The following is a 14219-nucleotide window of genomic DNA, read 5'->3' as shown; positions in this document are numbered from 1 at the left end:
ATGTTTGAAATAAATCCTAACAGCCATGTTGCAACACCACTTTCTGACAAATGGTTCTTTCCTCTCAAACCTGGATCTGATCATGCTTGTTAATTGTCTGGCAACGAACTCTACAATTTTTAACCACTTACTACATATTAAGTGGTTTTCCCCCCTCTTCATGCTTCTGATTCCATATTTGTTTGAAAATAAAATAATATCAGCAATTGATATTGTCTCAAGCAATCAGGGCATAGGTACGTAGGAGGACAGCGGTGGAGCTAAGAGTGCAAAGGGACATTTGTGTTGTGAATGCTCAGAAATGGTCATGCTAAATTCTGCTAAGTTAGGTATTGCTTACAGTTTTTTCCTTGCAACTTCAACTACCAGAACATATCTCAATATATAAAGAAATACATAATTATGACATGATCTAAAGCAAAATAGTCAAATAATAGGGTTGGATGCAGTTAGAGGCGGTGTTTTTGTGCCTATACGTATATGCATTTTCCCATTAAACTGAAGTGCAAATGGATCCAGATACCCACAATTGATCATGAAAATGATGACATGCTTTCCGTTTGGTGAAAAAGAAACGTTAACTACCTTTTATACAATTTATGACTGTGTTGTAATGACTTTGCTTCATGTTAGGTCACTTGTAACTTCAACTACACCAAACTAAACAGAAGTTGACCAGATTTGATGACATGAATCCAAACTAAAGTGAATTAATCTTACCTAATGTGGTTTTAACTAATCTGAATTTTTTGAATTACATTTTTTCCCACAAGCAGAATAATCAGTTTTCAGTGATAGTGATGTCCACCTAGTTCATCCTCAAAGATACACTTTATACATAATCATCCACAAATTTTTGCAGAGGCTTTTATCAACAGCATGTTACTGCAGCGCGAGTTACTGCCATGCTATACACAGGGAACGGAGCAGTGTTTGTGCCATGCTCAACCCATTTAGCTTAACCAAAAATAAAAATGCTAAACCTTGCAGCGTTAGTGCCTTGTGCTAACTATTTAAAAACCCAGGGAATGGAACCCCCACCTTTGGCATTGTCAGTGTCTTGCTTTTTCCACACTTGAATCCCTAAACCCTCAAACTCTTTTTAGTGTTTCACTTTAGACTTTGGTAAAACAGAATGACAACAAAGTATTTTTGAGTGGAACTGATTTCAAAATTAATTTATGTGAAATAAAACAAAATGTGGTCATCCCTTTATTCTCTATCCCTCCTTCCCCTCATGTCCTCCAGGGAAGAATAGCCCATCAAGCCCAGCAGTCCGGGACCTGTTGGACCGACACCAGGCCAGCCTGGGCCGGTCCCAGTCTTTCTCCCACCAACAGCCGTCTCGCTCCCACATCATGAGGTCAGTCGGCAGTAATGCTGTACCTCCTTTTTTAGTGGTCTGAAACTGATGTCTTTTTTAGTAAAGACAATTATTACAGTTTTGATCTAGTTTTGTTCATGCTAGACTAGTATAGTTACATCTAGTTTAGCGAAAATGTGGTCATTTTGTAGTTGTGTCAATTAAGTTGCCAAATTTAGTCTGGTTTTAGATAAGTCAGGTGTTATTCATATTGGTTTTGCACAGGCTATTTAGTCTGGTCCAGTGTTGTTTAAGAGAAATTTAAGTTTATTGAGCACCAAGTAATTTTACTCATATGAACAAAATGTTTGGTTTCTCCTTCAGACATACAGGAGAAACAACAGAAACGGTTACAATTAAACACATTAAAAAATAATTTCCCAAAAGCCAAGAGAAAGGGAAGCACATTTGCACTGGTCTGTTGATATTTTATCTACTATTTTCATTTCACTAGTGGTACAATCTATACACTTATCACTACGAGTCAGGGGTGGACAGTAACGAAGTACAGTTACTTGAGTACTGTACTTAAGTACATTTTTTGAGTATCTGTACTTCACTTGAGTATTACTTTTTTTGGAAATATGACTTTTACTCCACTACATTTGAAAGACAAATATTGTCCTTTTGACCCCACTACATTTCTATTAAGGCTCCCTTTACCCTGCGACTTTATCACTGTATGTCGGCAAGTCGCTGTGTCGCTGTCGCTGGCTTCGGCCAGCTTGTGGGCATTGCCAATGTAGTTTTGAGGAAGTGGGCTACAAATGTATTGGCATGAGATGCATTAATTTTCTAAAAAAAAAGCCATATGCTAATAAATAAATATAATATATATATATATATATATATATATATATATATATATATATATATATATATATATATATATATATATACACTACCGTTCAAAAGTTTCACCCAAACAATTTTGTGTTTTCCATGAAAAGTCACACTTATTCACCACCATATGTTGTGAAATGAATAGAAAATAGAGTCAAGACATTGACAAGGTTAGAAATAATGATTTGTATTTGAAATAAGATTTTTTTTACATCAAACTTTGCTTTCGTCAAAGAATCCTCCATTTGCAGCAATTACAGCATTGCAGACCTTTGGCATTCTAGCTGTTAATTTGTTGAGGTAATCTGGAGAAATTGCACCCCACGCTTCCAGAAGCAGCTCCCACAAGTTGGATTGGTTGGATGGGCACTTCTTTGAGCAGATTGAGTTTCTGGAGCATCACATTTGTGGGGTCAATTAAACGCTCAAAATGGCCAGAAAAAGAGAACTTTCATCTGAAACTCGACAGTCTATTCTTGTTCTTAGAAATGAAGGCTATTCCATGCGAGAAATTGCTAAGAAATTGAAGATTTCCTACACCGGTGTGTACTACTCCCTTCAGAGGACAGCACAAACAGGCTCTAACAGGTACTATTTAATGAAGATGCCAGTTGGGGACCTGTGAGGCGTCTGTTTCTCAAACTAGAGACTCTAATGTACTTATCTTCTTGCTCAGTTGTGCAACGCGGCCTCCCACTTCTTTTTCTACTCTGGTTAGAGCCTGTTTGTGCTGTCCTCTGGAGGGAGTAGTACACACCGGTGTAGGAAATCTTCAATTTCTTAGCAATTTCTCGCATGGAATAGCCTTCATTTCTAAGAACAAGAATAGACTGTCGAGTTTCAGAGGAAAGTTCTCTTTTTCTGGCCATTTTGAGCGTTTAATTGACCCCACAAATGTGATGCTCCAGAAACTCAATCTGCTCAAAGAAGTGCCCATCCAACCAATCCAACTTGTGGGAGCTGCTTCTGGAAGCGTGGGGTGCAATTTCTCCAGATTACCTCAACAAATTAACAGCTAGAATGCCAAAGGTCTGCAATGCTGTAATTGCTGCAAATGGAGGATTCTTTGACGAAAGCAAAGTTTGATGTAAAAAAAATCTTATTTCAAATACAAATCATTATTTCTAACCTTGTCAATGTCTTGACTCTATTTTCTATTCATTTCACAACATATGGTGGTGAATAAGTGTGACTTTTCATGGAAAACACAAAATTGTTTGGGTGATCCCAAACTTTTGAACGGTAGTGTATATGTGTGTGTGTGTGTGTGTGTGTGTGTGTGTGTGTGTGTGTGTGTGTGTGTGTGTGTGTGTGTGTGTGTGTATGTATAGATAAATAAATATATTGATATATATGTTATATTTACATCATATATATGTATATGTGTGTGTGTGTGTGTATGTGTGTGTGTGTGTATATATATATGTATGTGTGTGTGTGTGTGTGTTTGTGTGTTATATTTACATCGTCTTTGCTATATTCATCATAGAGTTGTATGTTTTATTTTCTTAAAGGCAGGCCTATTAATATATTGCCCAATATATGTGTGAACCCACAAATCGGGTGCATTCCCACTGAAAAATATGTTTTGGGGGGAATTTATTTTCCTATAAGCAATGTGATCTTGCTTGAGACACTACCGTTTCACCATGGACTGCAAAGTAGCATTCGCAATAACTGCTGGAGGTGATTTTTATATGAACGGTTTAATTTTAGCTTTGTAGCATATTCTACAAGTTTTTTATTCTACAGGTTCTACAATCCAGTCAGTGCATTCAGTAGGTTGTTTCAGTTATTAGGTTCTGCAAATGCATTGTGGCAACAATAAAACAATGCGTTGACATTAAAAAGAAAATGTACTTTTGAATACTTAAGTATTTTTAAAAGCAAGTACTCCAGTACTTTAACTCAAATAAAATTTTGACAGAACAACTTTCACTTGTATTGGAGTAATATTTGACCAGAAGTATTTATACTTTGACTCAAGTAATGGAGTTGTGTACTTTGTCCACCTCTGCTACTAGTACCATTATGATTACTATGATGATAATGTGCTCTACTGAGGCAGTGGCTTGGAGGTAGAGCAGGTCATCTGGTAACCGAAGGGTTGGTCAGTTCAATCCTCAGCTCCTTCTCGCAAAAAAGTCGAAGTGTCCCTGAGCAAGACACCTAACCCCAAACTGCTGAGCTGGCTGTTGCCTTGCATGGTTGACACCACCATCGGTGTATGAGTGTATGTGTGAGTCATTCATTGATTGTAAATTGGTGGCTGTTGCAGGGAGAAAAGCACTATATGAAATGCTGTCCACTTACCATTTTATATTTACTGTATACATTGTAATAATACATTTACATGTAATCATTTGGCAGAAGCTTTTATCCAAAGCGACTTACAAGGGAGTCATTAAAAAGCAACAGGAAAAAAGTCCAGAAATTGGCATAGTACAGCGATACACTGTGGTGTTATCATAGCATAATACATTCAGTAATTCTTCTATAGCACATTTCCACAGGTCAAGGACATTTCACGGTGTAAAAATGCCATAGCACATCATCCAAAAAAGAGAAGAAAGCAACAAAAGAATCTGACAACAGAGGGTTGGTTGTAAAGCTACAACAAACCAAAAAAACACAGCAAATACCAAATTAAATTTTAAAACAACATAAATGACAAAATACCTGGAGATAATTTTACGGAGAGAGGGTAAAAGGTGAGTTTTTAAGTTTTGATTCAAAATCAGCCAGTGTGGTAGCTGTCCTGATGTAGAGGGAGAGGCTGTTGCACACTGTAGCACTGTAGGGGCAGAACTGAAGGTTGACTGATTCATCTCTTCCTTCCTGTTCACTTCCTTTTCCAAGTGAAGGTTTTCAACTTTTACATTTTAACTGATGGATTTGATTTGATTTGTTGATGACACACTTCACATATCATACATTTAGCAGTTGTTCAAGTCGACAGTGGCTTGCTGTGACTGCAGAGTTAAGATTAGTTTCCTTCATGTGTATTTATTTGTGGTTGTATTCAACCCTGGAGAGGGTCAAATCATAGCACAGAATCAGATGAAACAAGTATTAGATTAGATAGATAGATATATTACTTTTGACAGTTAATTAACAAGTAGGACTTTTTTCCACAGCCAAAGGATGTTGTACAGAACATAGCAGATAAAAACTTAAAATACAGCTCTCTTAGAGGCCCCATGGTACTCAAATACAGTACATAAACAAAAAGCAGAAACATAAAGAAGTACACGGATCTGGGTCATGATGTTTTGTAAATTCATAAAGATATCTGAATCCAGTTTACAGTGGTTATATTACTGTATAGGAGAAGTCCCCAACCCTTGTTTCAACCCAGATGTTGGCCACTATGCCCAGCTAGTGATAACTCATAAGAAGGAAAAGTGTAATCCATAAAGTAACAGGCATAAAATGAAAATCAGGAGAAAATGGTTAAATGGTAAAAGAGATACAAACACAAACCCCAAATGACACAGAAACAATGAAAAAAAAACAAACCTAAAAACCTGCAACATCCACAAAAGAAAGTGATGTGACAACAGAGGATGAGCACATGCTGAGGACTTCCTTTTGCTCATACTAACCGCATTATCATTCACTCAGTTTAACAAATGTACCAGATGTACAACTGTAGCTGTAAAGTATAATTAAAGCATGTACAACATGCTCAGTTTTACCATCTTATGTAAGCATGAACCTTAAATTACATGGTATGAACTGAGAAACACAAGTGACAGGCCATATAACTGCAAAGTATGCCTATGGACTATCAGTTTGTCTGTGATCTATCATTGTGGATGCTCAACGCTGAATTGAGAATGGGCAGCTATGTAGTTAAAGTTGCATGTGAATTTTGAGATGAAAAAGACCACTGTACTAGGTTGAAAAAAAAAATTACTGACCTGCTTAAAGTTATACTAGACATCATAAAATCCAGTTAACTAATGTCCAATGAGCATAATAAGTCATAATAAGTCCTTTGGCTTTCTTAATGGCATTTTGGCAGGACATGTTGGTGCTGTAGCTGTTGAATCTTTGACCTTTCTTTTACAGGACAACATATTTGACTATCACAGCGCTCTGTCAGAGGTTAAATGTGGGTAAATGTCCTTACATCTCTGGCTTTTTGACTGTGGCATAGACGTTGCTGTAATTGGCATGATTTCTTCCAGAGGCAGCAGGCAAGTGTTTCACGGTGGCATAGGTAACTCTATCAGCCACATCAGAACAGTTGCTATCCTTTGACCATCCTTCAGAGGGAACCTTTCTCCTGTTGGAATGGCTGATAAAGGCATAGGTGAGACCACCATCAGAGTCCTTGCTAGTAGATGGAAGACCTGATTGGTTCATCACAGGGTCAGCATTTTTGTCCAAGGCCAGAGCCACTTCATCTGTTGTGGGTTGGTGGTCTCTAGCTGCCTTTTTGCATCTGATAATCAAAAATGCGAAGAGGAACAATGCCACTGCTCCCGCTGCTGCAACTACACCAAATATGATGTGTTTGTGGTTTAACAAAGTTTCTGAAGCTGTGGTAGTCATTGGTTTGTCTGTGCCTGGGACTCTTCTACTTGTGGTTAAACCTCTCTCTTTCTGAGGTGTTGTTCCTTTTACAGTAACGTCAACAAATGTTTCCACTTTGCCGCTGACAGTCATCTGACACTTAAACACAGTATTTTTCATGGGTTTCTCAATGATGAGATTGCTGAAACATCTGTACTGTTTTACGTTATTTTGTTTTCCAGCATCCGTCTCATCCATCCAGCTCAGTGTCATATCTTGACATTTTCCATCATAATCAGACATGGTGCACTTTAAAAGGAGTTGCCCAGCATTCCCTTGTTCAGATACATGTACTGAAAGAACAGTCAGATAAACATGATTTTCTCCAGCTTTTGTTCCAGTTGATGTCCACTGTTGATAGTTGTAGAGACCAGCATCTCCAGCTTCAACACTCTGAACAGTCAGAGAGCAGTCAGACTCCAAACTCATTCTTGATCTCTTGAATGGATCCAGAATCTCTTTAAACTTACCAAGGCCAACTATCTCATCAGTTTCTGATCTGCCTCTGCTGTAGTTCCATGTAGTTGAAGAACAACGTGGATAACCAGGAATTGCATCAGTAGATGGAAGAGTGACATTATCCCCAACTCTTTTGTACAGACTAGTTCGTTCAGCACTAATTCCAACTAACTGAAAGAAAGCAAATTGAAATAATGACTGGTAAGTCCATCCGAAATCAGCCATTCTGTGCTCTCGATTCCCTTTCCTTCTCAAACATAACAGTTGTGAAACTGCACTACCCTTGTGATTGTATTTGTTCCCTATTTACCACTTCCTCATTCTATTCCTTGTGTTCTTTATGTAAGAAAGACAGGATGATTTTAGTTTTAACATCGACAGTAAATGCAGGCAGAGGAGAGGTTGTGGTCAGATTTTGCAGTATTGAACTCAATGTCTGGCCAAACTCTCCCATGTATCACCAGTAATGAATGTAGAGAGACAGAGCTGAGAATGAAAACATAATTCATTTGAAATCTAAATTCAGCTTTACAAAAAACGGAAGCCTTTTATAAGACATTGATTTCAGTTTTTAACGAGTAATTAAGTTCTCATTTTTAGCCTGTCTGCGTCCACCCATATTTAGAAAATGGATAAATAACAGTTTCGATGTAGAGGACAGTGATGGTGATGTGGGCTTGGCTGAAGGTGGCACAGTGTTGTAGTAGAACACCTCACCCCAGCTTCTCACAAGCCTACCCGGTGAGTTTAGCTGGCTAACGCTGGCATGTCACCTTTCTACTCGCCTCATGTCAATATTGGACTTTGCACTGGACTACACTTGTGTTGGCAATGCAGTATTATTTCATGCTGGTTTCTTTGATGCCCTCTTGTGACGTAGGCAAATTGGGTGGGTTGTTCCTAATGCTTGCTGTACCCTAGAAAAAAAAGAAAATATCGATATTCTCTCTCAAGGTGACCATGTGATGAGGTCTTGCTTTTGTTGAATGTGTCACCAGAGCAATCAATTTTTACCACCCTTGGGAAATACCAACATATTTTCAGATCATACATTTCAAGTTTTAAACTTAGCAAAGAACTCTGAAATAAAAAATTGCAGCACTTTTGAGGATGGTATTTTATTTTTGAGTGCAGATCCCCACCAGGTGTATCTCCCCTTGGTTTCCAACTTGGTGACAAACGACCCCTTTTTTCACCTACTGGGAGAAGGGAAATACATAAAAACCTGTGTTTTTCCTGCCATTATAGGACTTTTGCGTAGCGTCCAAGTCAATTGGACGGGAAATATAGAAAAAAAATTGTTTGATATGCAGTGCTCAAGCTAAACAATCTACCTGATAAAAATGTTTTGCCTGTCAGTCTGTGGATGTGCAGCCTCCTAGACAGACCCTCTCACAAAAGAGACCAAATCTGACATGAAATGACAGATCAGGCCATCATAATTTCAGAGCCTTTATTAAAAGACATCAAACGCATTTAACCGTCATGGTTTTCATGATATAAAATGAGTCAAGGTGATTGACTGTCATTCATAAAACAACAGCAAGAAAACAGCTCAGCCATGGGAAATTTTTTATTATAGCTACTGAGATGATTTCTAGCTGTGACTGCGATTAATCCTACTCTTGAAATTTTATTTTTAGAGCAGTGTGTTAACATTGGAGATTATGGCACTTCCATGTGGTGGCGAGGTGAATAAGGCTTTATTGTCTTTATGCATTTTGTGTCACCCTCAACCGATGGTATTGGAAATATGGATGTTTTACTCCAATCTTTACAACCATTAGCGATGGGAACAAACCTTTTACAGCATCAGAAAACGTCAAAATGTGGACTCGAAAGCCTAGTCCATACTGGAGTACTACAACTATGACAAAGGTATTGAAGGAAATACTTTAACCTTGTAACAATGGGTGAAATTATAGAAGGTTGAATCAGTTTATCTGGACACCTTTATTGAGAGAAACAGTTCATCACTCATCTAAGTGACCTCTTCAGTCTGAAGTTTCCAGTCGGGGAAACCAAACAGACGCTGGCTGAGCTGAGAAAAGCAGAAGATTACCTGTTTGCGTGTAAATTAATTGTAAACCGCTTTGAGTGGCTGTTGCAGCTAGAAAGGTGCTTTATAAAATGCAACTTGATTGATTGATTGATTGATTGATTGATTGATTGATTGATTGATTGATTGATTTTTGAAGCACACAAAGGTGAGGTAACAGCAAGATCTAAAAACAAATGTTAATATTTTCAACTAAGGTTTGGTTTAGGAAACACAGTTCAGGATTCAGTGATCCCAAATAATACCCGCTGTTTTTCTCTAAGATGAGGAAAAGACTATTATGAACAGGACATATTTCCTCTGCAACAACACAGTTCACACAGACTATGATCTTGGTCTGGCAGAGACGTATGATACATATTTTTATAAAATAAAAAGCTGGTAATAAAGTAAATAAACATAACATTGATCATTGTTTGAAACACCGAGGGACCAGTTCATTCACTGTAAGCTTATCAGTTGGTGCTTTGGGATGTTCCAGGTTCCTCCTGTATGTGATGAGCAGGGCCAAGGTGAGGAAAAGCACCACTGTTACCACAGCTCTAGCTTCTGTCACCGTGATGAAGAGGAGGCCAGAGCAGCTTTCTTTGGGGTCCGTTGACCCTTGATCCATGGGAATGGAAACAGTTTGAGGAGGAGTGGGTGGTTTTCTTGTTGACAGGAAGCTAAACAGTTTAAATGGTCACCAAGCGTTTCCTCTTTGCTTCAGAGAGTCAGATAGTGCCAGAACTTATTTTCCCCAGGTCTCTGAATCAGAAGAATCCTTGAACACCAACTAACTTGAATTAAGTTTTTTTTTTCTCAGTATCTGTCTCATCCATCCAGCTCAGGCCAAAGCCATGTTATCTGTTGTTTTCTCTAGCTGTCTTCTTGAGTCTGGTAAGCAAAACAGTGGAGACAATAAGCACCACTGCTACCACTACACCTACTCGAATGTAGTTGTGATGAGAGGGACTTCCTTGAGGTTTGGTTCTTGTTCCACGTTGCCTCTGACAGCCACCTGACACTATTTTTCATGGGTTTCTCAATAATGAGACTGCTGTAACATCTTAAAAATTTTAAGTGATTGTTTTGTTTTTCAGCATCCGTCTCATCCTTCCAGCTCAGTGTCACATCTTGACATTTTCCATCATAATCAAACATGCCCAGCATTCTGTTGTTTAGGTACATGTACTGAAATAATAGTGAGATAAACCTGATTTTGTCCAATGTTTGTTCCAGCTGATGACCACTGTTGACAGGTGTAGAGGCCAGCATCTCCAGCTTTAACACTCTGAACAGCCAGAGAGCAGAATCTCTTTAAAATTACCAAGGCCAACTATCTCATCAGACCTTGATGTGTCTCTACCGTAGTTCCATTGAGGAACAATACATCAGTAGATGGAAGTGTGACATTATCCCCAACTCTTCTGGACAGGCTAGTAGCCTTGATTCCAGCCAGCTGAAAAAAAGGGAATTGAAATAGTGACAGATGAGCCCATCTGAAATCAGCTGTTCTGTGCTCTCTCTTCTCTCTCTGCCTCAAACAGTGCTGTGTTGAAAATGTTGCTATGTTTGTACCAGTTCTTTATTTAGCACTCTATTTCCTTTCCCTGGCCTTGTTTTTTTTCGAAGTGAGAAAGACAAGATGAATTTTGTGTTAACATTGACAGCAAAGGCAGGCAGAGGAGAAGTTGTGATCAGTTCTTGCAGTGTTGAACTCAATCTTTGGTCAACCACTCCCATATATCACCAGTAAGGAGTCCCTTTAGGTGATAGTGTCTTTGATGCCATCTTGAGATGTTGGGAAAAAGGGGGTTTGTTGAGGAACAATTTGGACAACCAAGTCTACATCCATCTATCTATCTATCTATCTATCTATCTATCTATCTATCTATCTATCTATCTATCTATCTATCTATCTATCTATCTATCTATCTATCTATCTATCTATCTATCTATCTATCTATCTATCTATCTATCTATCTATCTATCTATCTATCTATCTATCTATCTATCTATCTACACACAGACTGGACACTTACTGGTTTAATATTTGTTTTTATTTATGCTGTTTTTGTTTTTGCTCTTACTTGTTTAGTCTTATTGTTTTTGCCTTGTCTGGTTTTATTTTTTTGTGAAGCACTTTGTGGCATTTTTTTTTAGAAAAGTGCTATATAAATAAAATTATTATTATTATTATTACAGTTAACTGCCGAGAAGTTTGTATTAATGTTCTCTATGCAATTACTGACTTGTTTTTAAGATGGAGAGTATGGAGTCTCCTTAATCTTTGCATTTTGTAATTCCTGGTATGGAAGGACACAGAAGAGAAAGAAGGGTTAACTCTGGTTACTGCACACTCACTTTTACTAGTTAAACTAGCTAAGAATGTATTGACAGCAGAAATGAGTATGTTCAGTTTTACACAAACTCATGGTTCATCTGTCTTTTGTGTGTTTGTGTGTGTCTCACAGGACCGGCAGTGCCATGGAGCGTCGGGCCATCACCCCCCCTGTGGGGTCCCCCGTTGGCCGGCCCCTCTACCTGCCCCCCCAGGACAAGGCTGTGCTCTCGCTGGACAAGATCGCCAAGAGGGAGTGCAAGGTCCTTGTGGTGGACCCCATTGGTTAAAGAGCTCGACCATCATCTCTTGTAAAATATCTACACATCTTGGACCATGTTAACAAAACTAAAGGCACAGTGTTTTGAACTTCACTGTGTTTTCTTTTATCACTAGATACTATTTCAGTTGCGCTGGGAGAGATCATTTTCACACTGGTCCCCTCAATTTTATGAGATGTTTGAAAGGTTTCAATGAGAAATGCTTAAAAATACCTGACAAGTAATTTGTGGGATGCTGAAGAGCAAATGTTGCTTTTCGAGAGTCTGGTGAAGAAAATGACCAAATAAAAAACCTAAAAAACTTATTCAAAAATGTCATTCACCATTTCAAAAGCTTGGCTTACTCTGAAAAAGATAATTTATGGTGTGAAAATTCAACTCCTTTTGAAATATTATTGAAGTTCTGAGCTGTCTCAAGACTTCTTTTTTTTTTTTAAACATGCCTACCTTTAAGAGGAAAGGAACATTATTAGTTTTGAGTCATGATTTTCTTTTTTTCTTCTTTTTTTTAATATTTTTTATTGGGTTTTGCAAAAAAAAACAAAAAAACAATTGTGTCCCCAGAGCATTTATAAAGAGTAAAAAATTATATATGCCCCTATAAAGAGACATTATAAAAAGTGACAATTGAGTTATTGCTAAACACCATAACAAGTTGCGGAAACTAAGAAAACAAACATAACACAACCATAAACAAACAAAAAATAAAAAAACTAAACAACAACTCATGAGTCAGCTATTAATAAACTGTGTCAATAAGACACTAATAGTCAGCGCAGCAGCATATCACCCACATCACAACAAAGTCAATATTAATAACCCTCTAAACTGCAAAAACTGCTTCAATCAGGGATAAGTGGGAAATTGAGTCATGATTTTCAGGTGACAGCTCAACAGGCAGGTACTCAGTGTTCCACAGTGATTTCAATAAGGAATGATAGCATGCTTTTACTCTTCTCTGGGCAAAATGGTTTCTCAGCCAACAGTTCAAGTTCAACTTTATTGTTATATGTATTTAGAATACAATGAAATTCTTCTGCTCTGGCTCTCTCTGCCTTAATACAAGGCACACAAGGACAGAGGACACAAGGACACCCCCCCACCCCACCCCAAAAAAAAAAAACACAGACTATGTACACAATCAGTTCATACACTTTAAACACAATATACAATACACGAAAACACAACAATGTAAGATGCATGTGGGTTTGTCAGCTGTTCAGCAACCTGACTACCTGTGGAAAGAAACTATTACTGAGATGGGTGGTGTGTGATTTGATGCTCTGGTAACGTTTTTTAGATGGAAGGAGCAAGAACAGAACATGAGCGGGGTGGCTGGTGTCCTTCATGATGTTTTGGGCTTTCCTTTTGCAGTGAGTGGTGTAAATAATATGAAGTTGTGGTAGTTCCATGCCAATGATGTTTGCTGCTGTCTTTACAGTCCTTTGAAGCAGTCTGTAGTCCTGAGCAGTCAGGTTGCCAAACCACACTGTGATACAGCCTGTCAAGACACTCTCCATGTTACTGCCATAAAAGTTCATAAGAGTTTGGGTGCTCATACCAGAACTCTTGAGACATCTCAGAAAATAGTCTCTGCTTTGCCTCTTCAGGATGCACTTGGTGTTTAGAGACCATGTGAGGGTGTCTGTGATGTTTAAACCGAGAAATCTACAACAGATGACCCACTGATTGGAATAGGAATGTGATTTTCCCTGATTTTTCTAAAGTCAACAATGATTTCTTTTGTCTTATTGGCATTTAGAGAGAGATTGTTATCATGGCACCATATGGTTAAAGCAAATAATAGGAAATCAAATAGCCAATTACAGAGTTGCCCACACCAAGACCTCTGGGTTTCAACCAGTTTGGATGGTACAATTGTGTTAAAAGCACAGCTGTAATCAATAAACAACATCCTGACATAGGTATTTTTCTTTTCAAGGTGTACTAAAGCAGTATGCACAGCAAGTGAGACAGCGTCGTCTAATATGTATTGAAACAGTAGGTAAATTGTAATGGTTCAAAGGTAACAGGAATGTTACATTTTATATATTACCAATCTTTCCAGACAATTCGTAATAACAGAGGTCAAAGCATCAGGTCAATCATTAAGGCAAAAGACAGGTGTTTTCTTAGGTACAGACACAATGGTGGTTTTCTTAAAACACAGTGGAACCACACACAATGACAGGGCAGGTTATAAATGCCAGTAAAAACGTGAAATAGCTGAGTGTAACATGTCTTGAGGACATGGGAAGAGATGCCGTCTGGGCCAGCAGTTTTATGAGCCGTAACCCTTTTAAAAGTTTT

General features: G+C 38.2%; 1 protein-coding gene across 1 annotated transcript in view; it reads left to right on the top strand.

Annotated features, from left to right (window-relative positions):
• trappc14 (trafficking protein particle complex subunit 14) overlaps positions 1-11928 on the top strand; it is a 36952-nt gene extending 25024 nt beyond the window's left edge. Inside the window, 2 exon segments of the mRNA XM_056284286.1 lie at positions 1249-1363; positions 11762-11928. Coding sequence (XP_056140261.1) covers positions 1249-1363; positions 11762-11918 — 272 coding nt within the window. The 3' untranslated portion in view covers positions 11919-11928.
• Positions 11929-14219: the final 2291 nt, after the last annotated feature.

This window comes from Lampris incognitus, chromosome 8, assembly GCF_029633865.1.
Source record: "Lampris incognitus isolate fLamInc1 chromosome 8, fLamInc1.hap2, whole genome shotgun sequence".
NCBI lineage: Eukaryota > Metazoa > Chordata > Actinopteri > Lampriformes > Lampridae > Lampris > Lampris incognitus.
The sequence above is the reverse complement of the archived record's forward strand: the minus strand, read 5'-3'. Positions and strand labels throughout refer to the sequence as shown.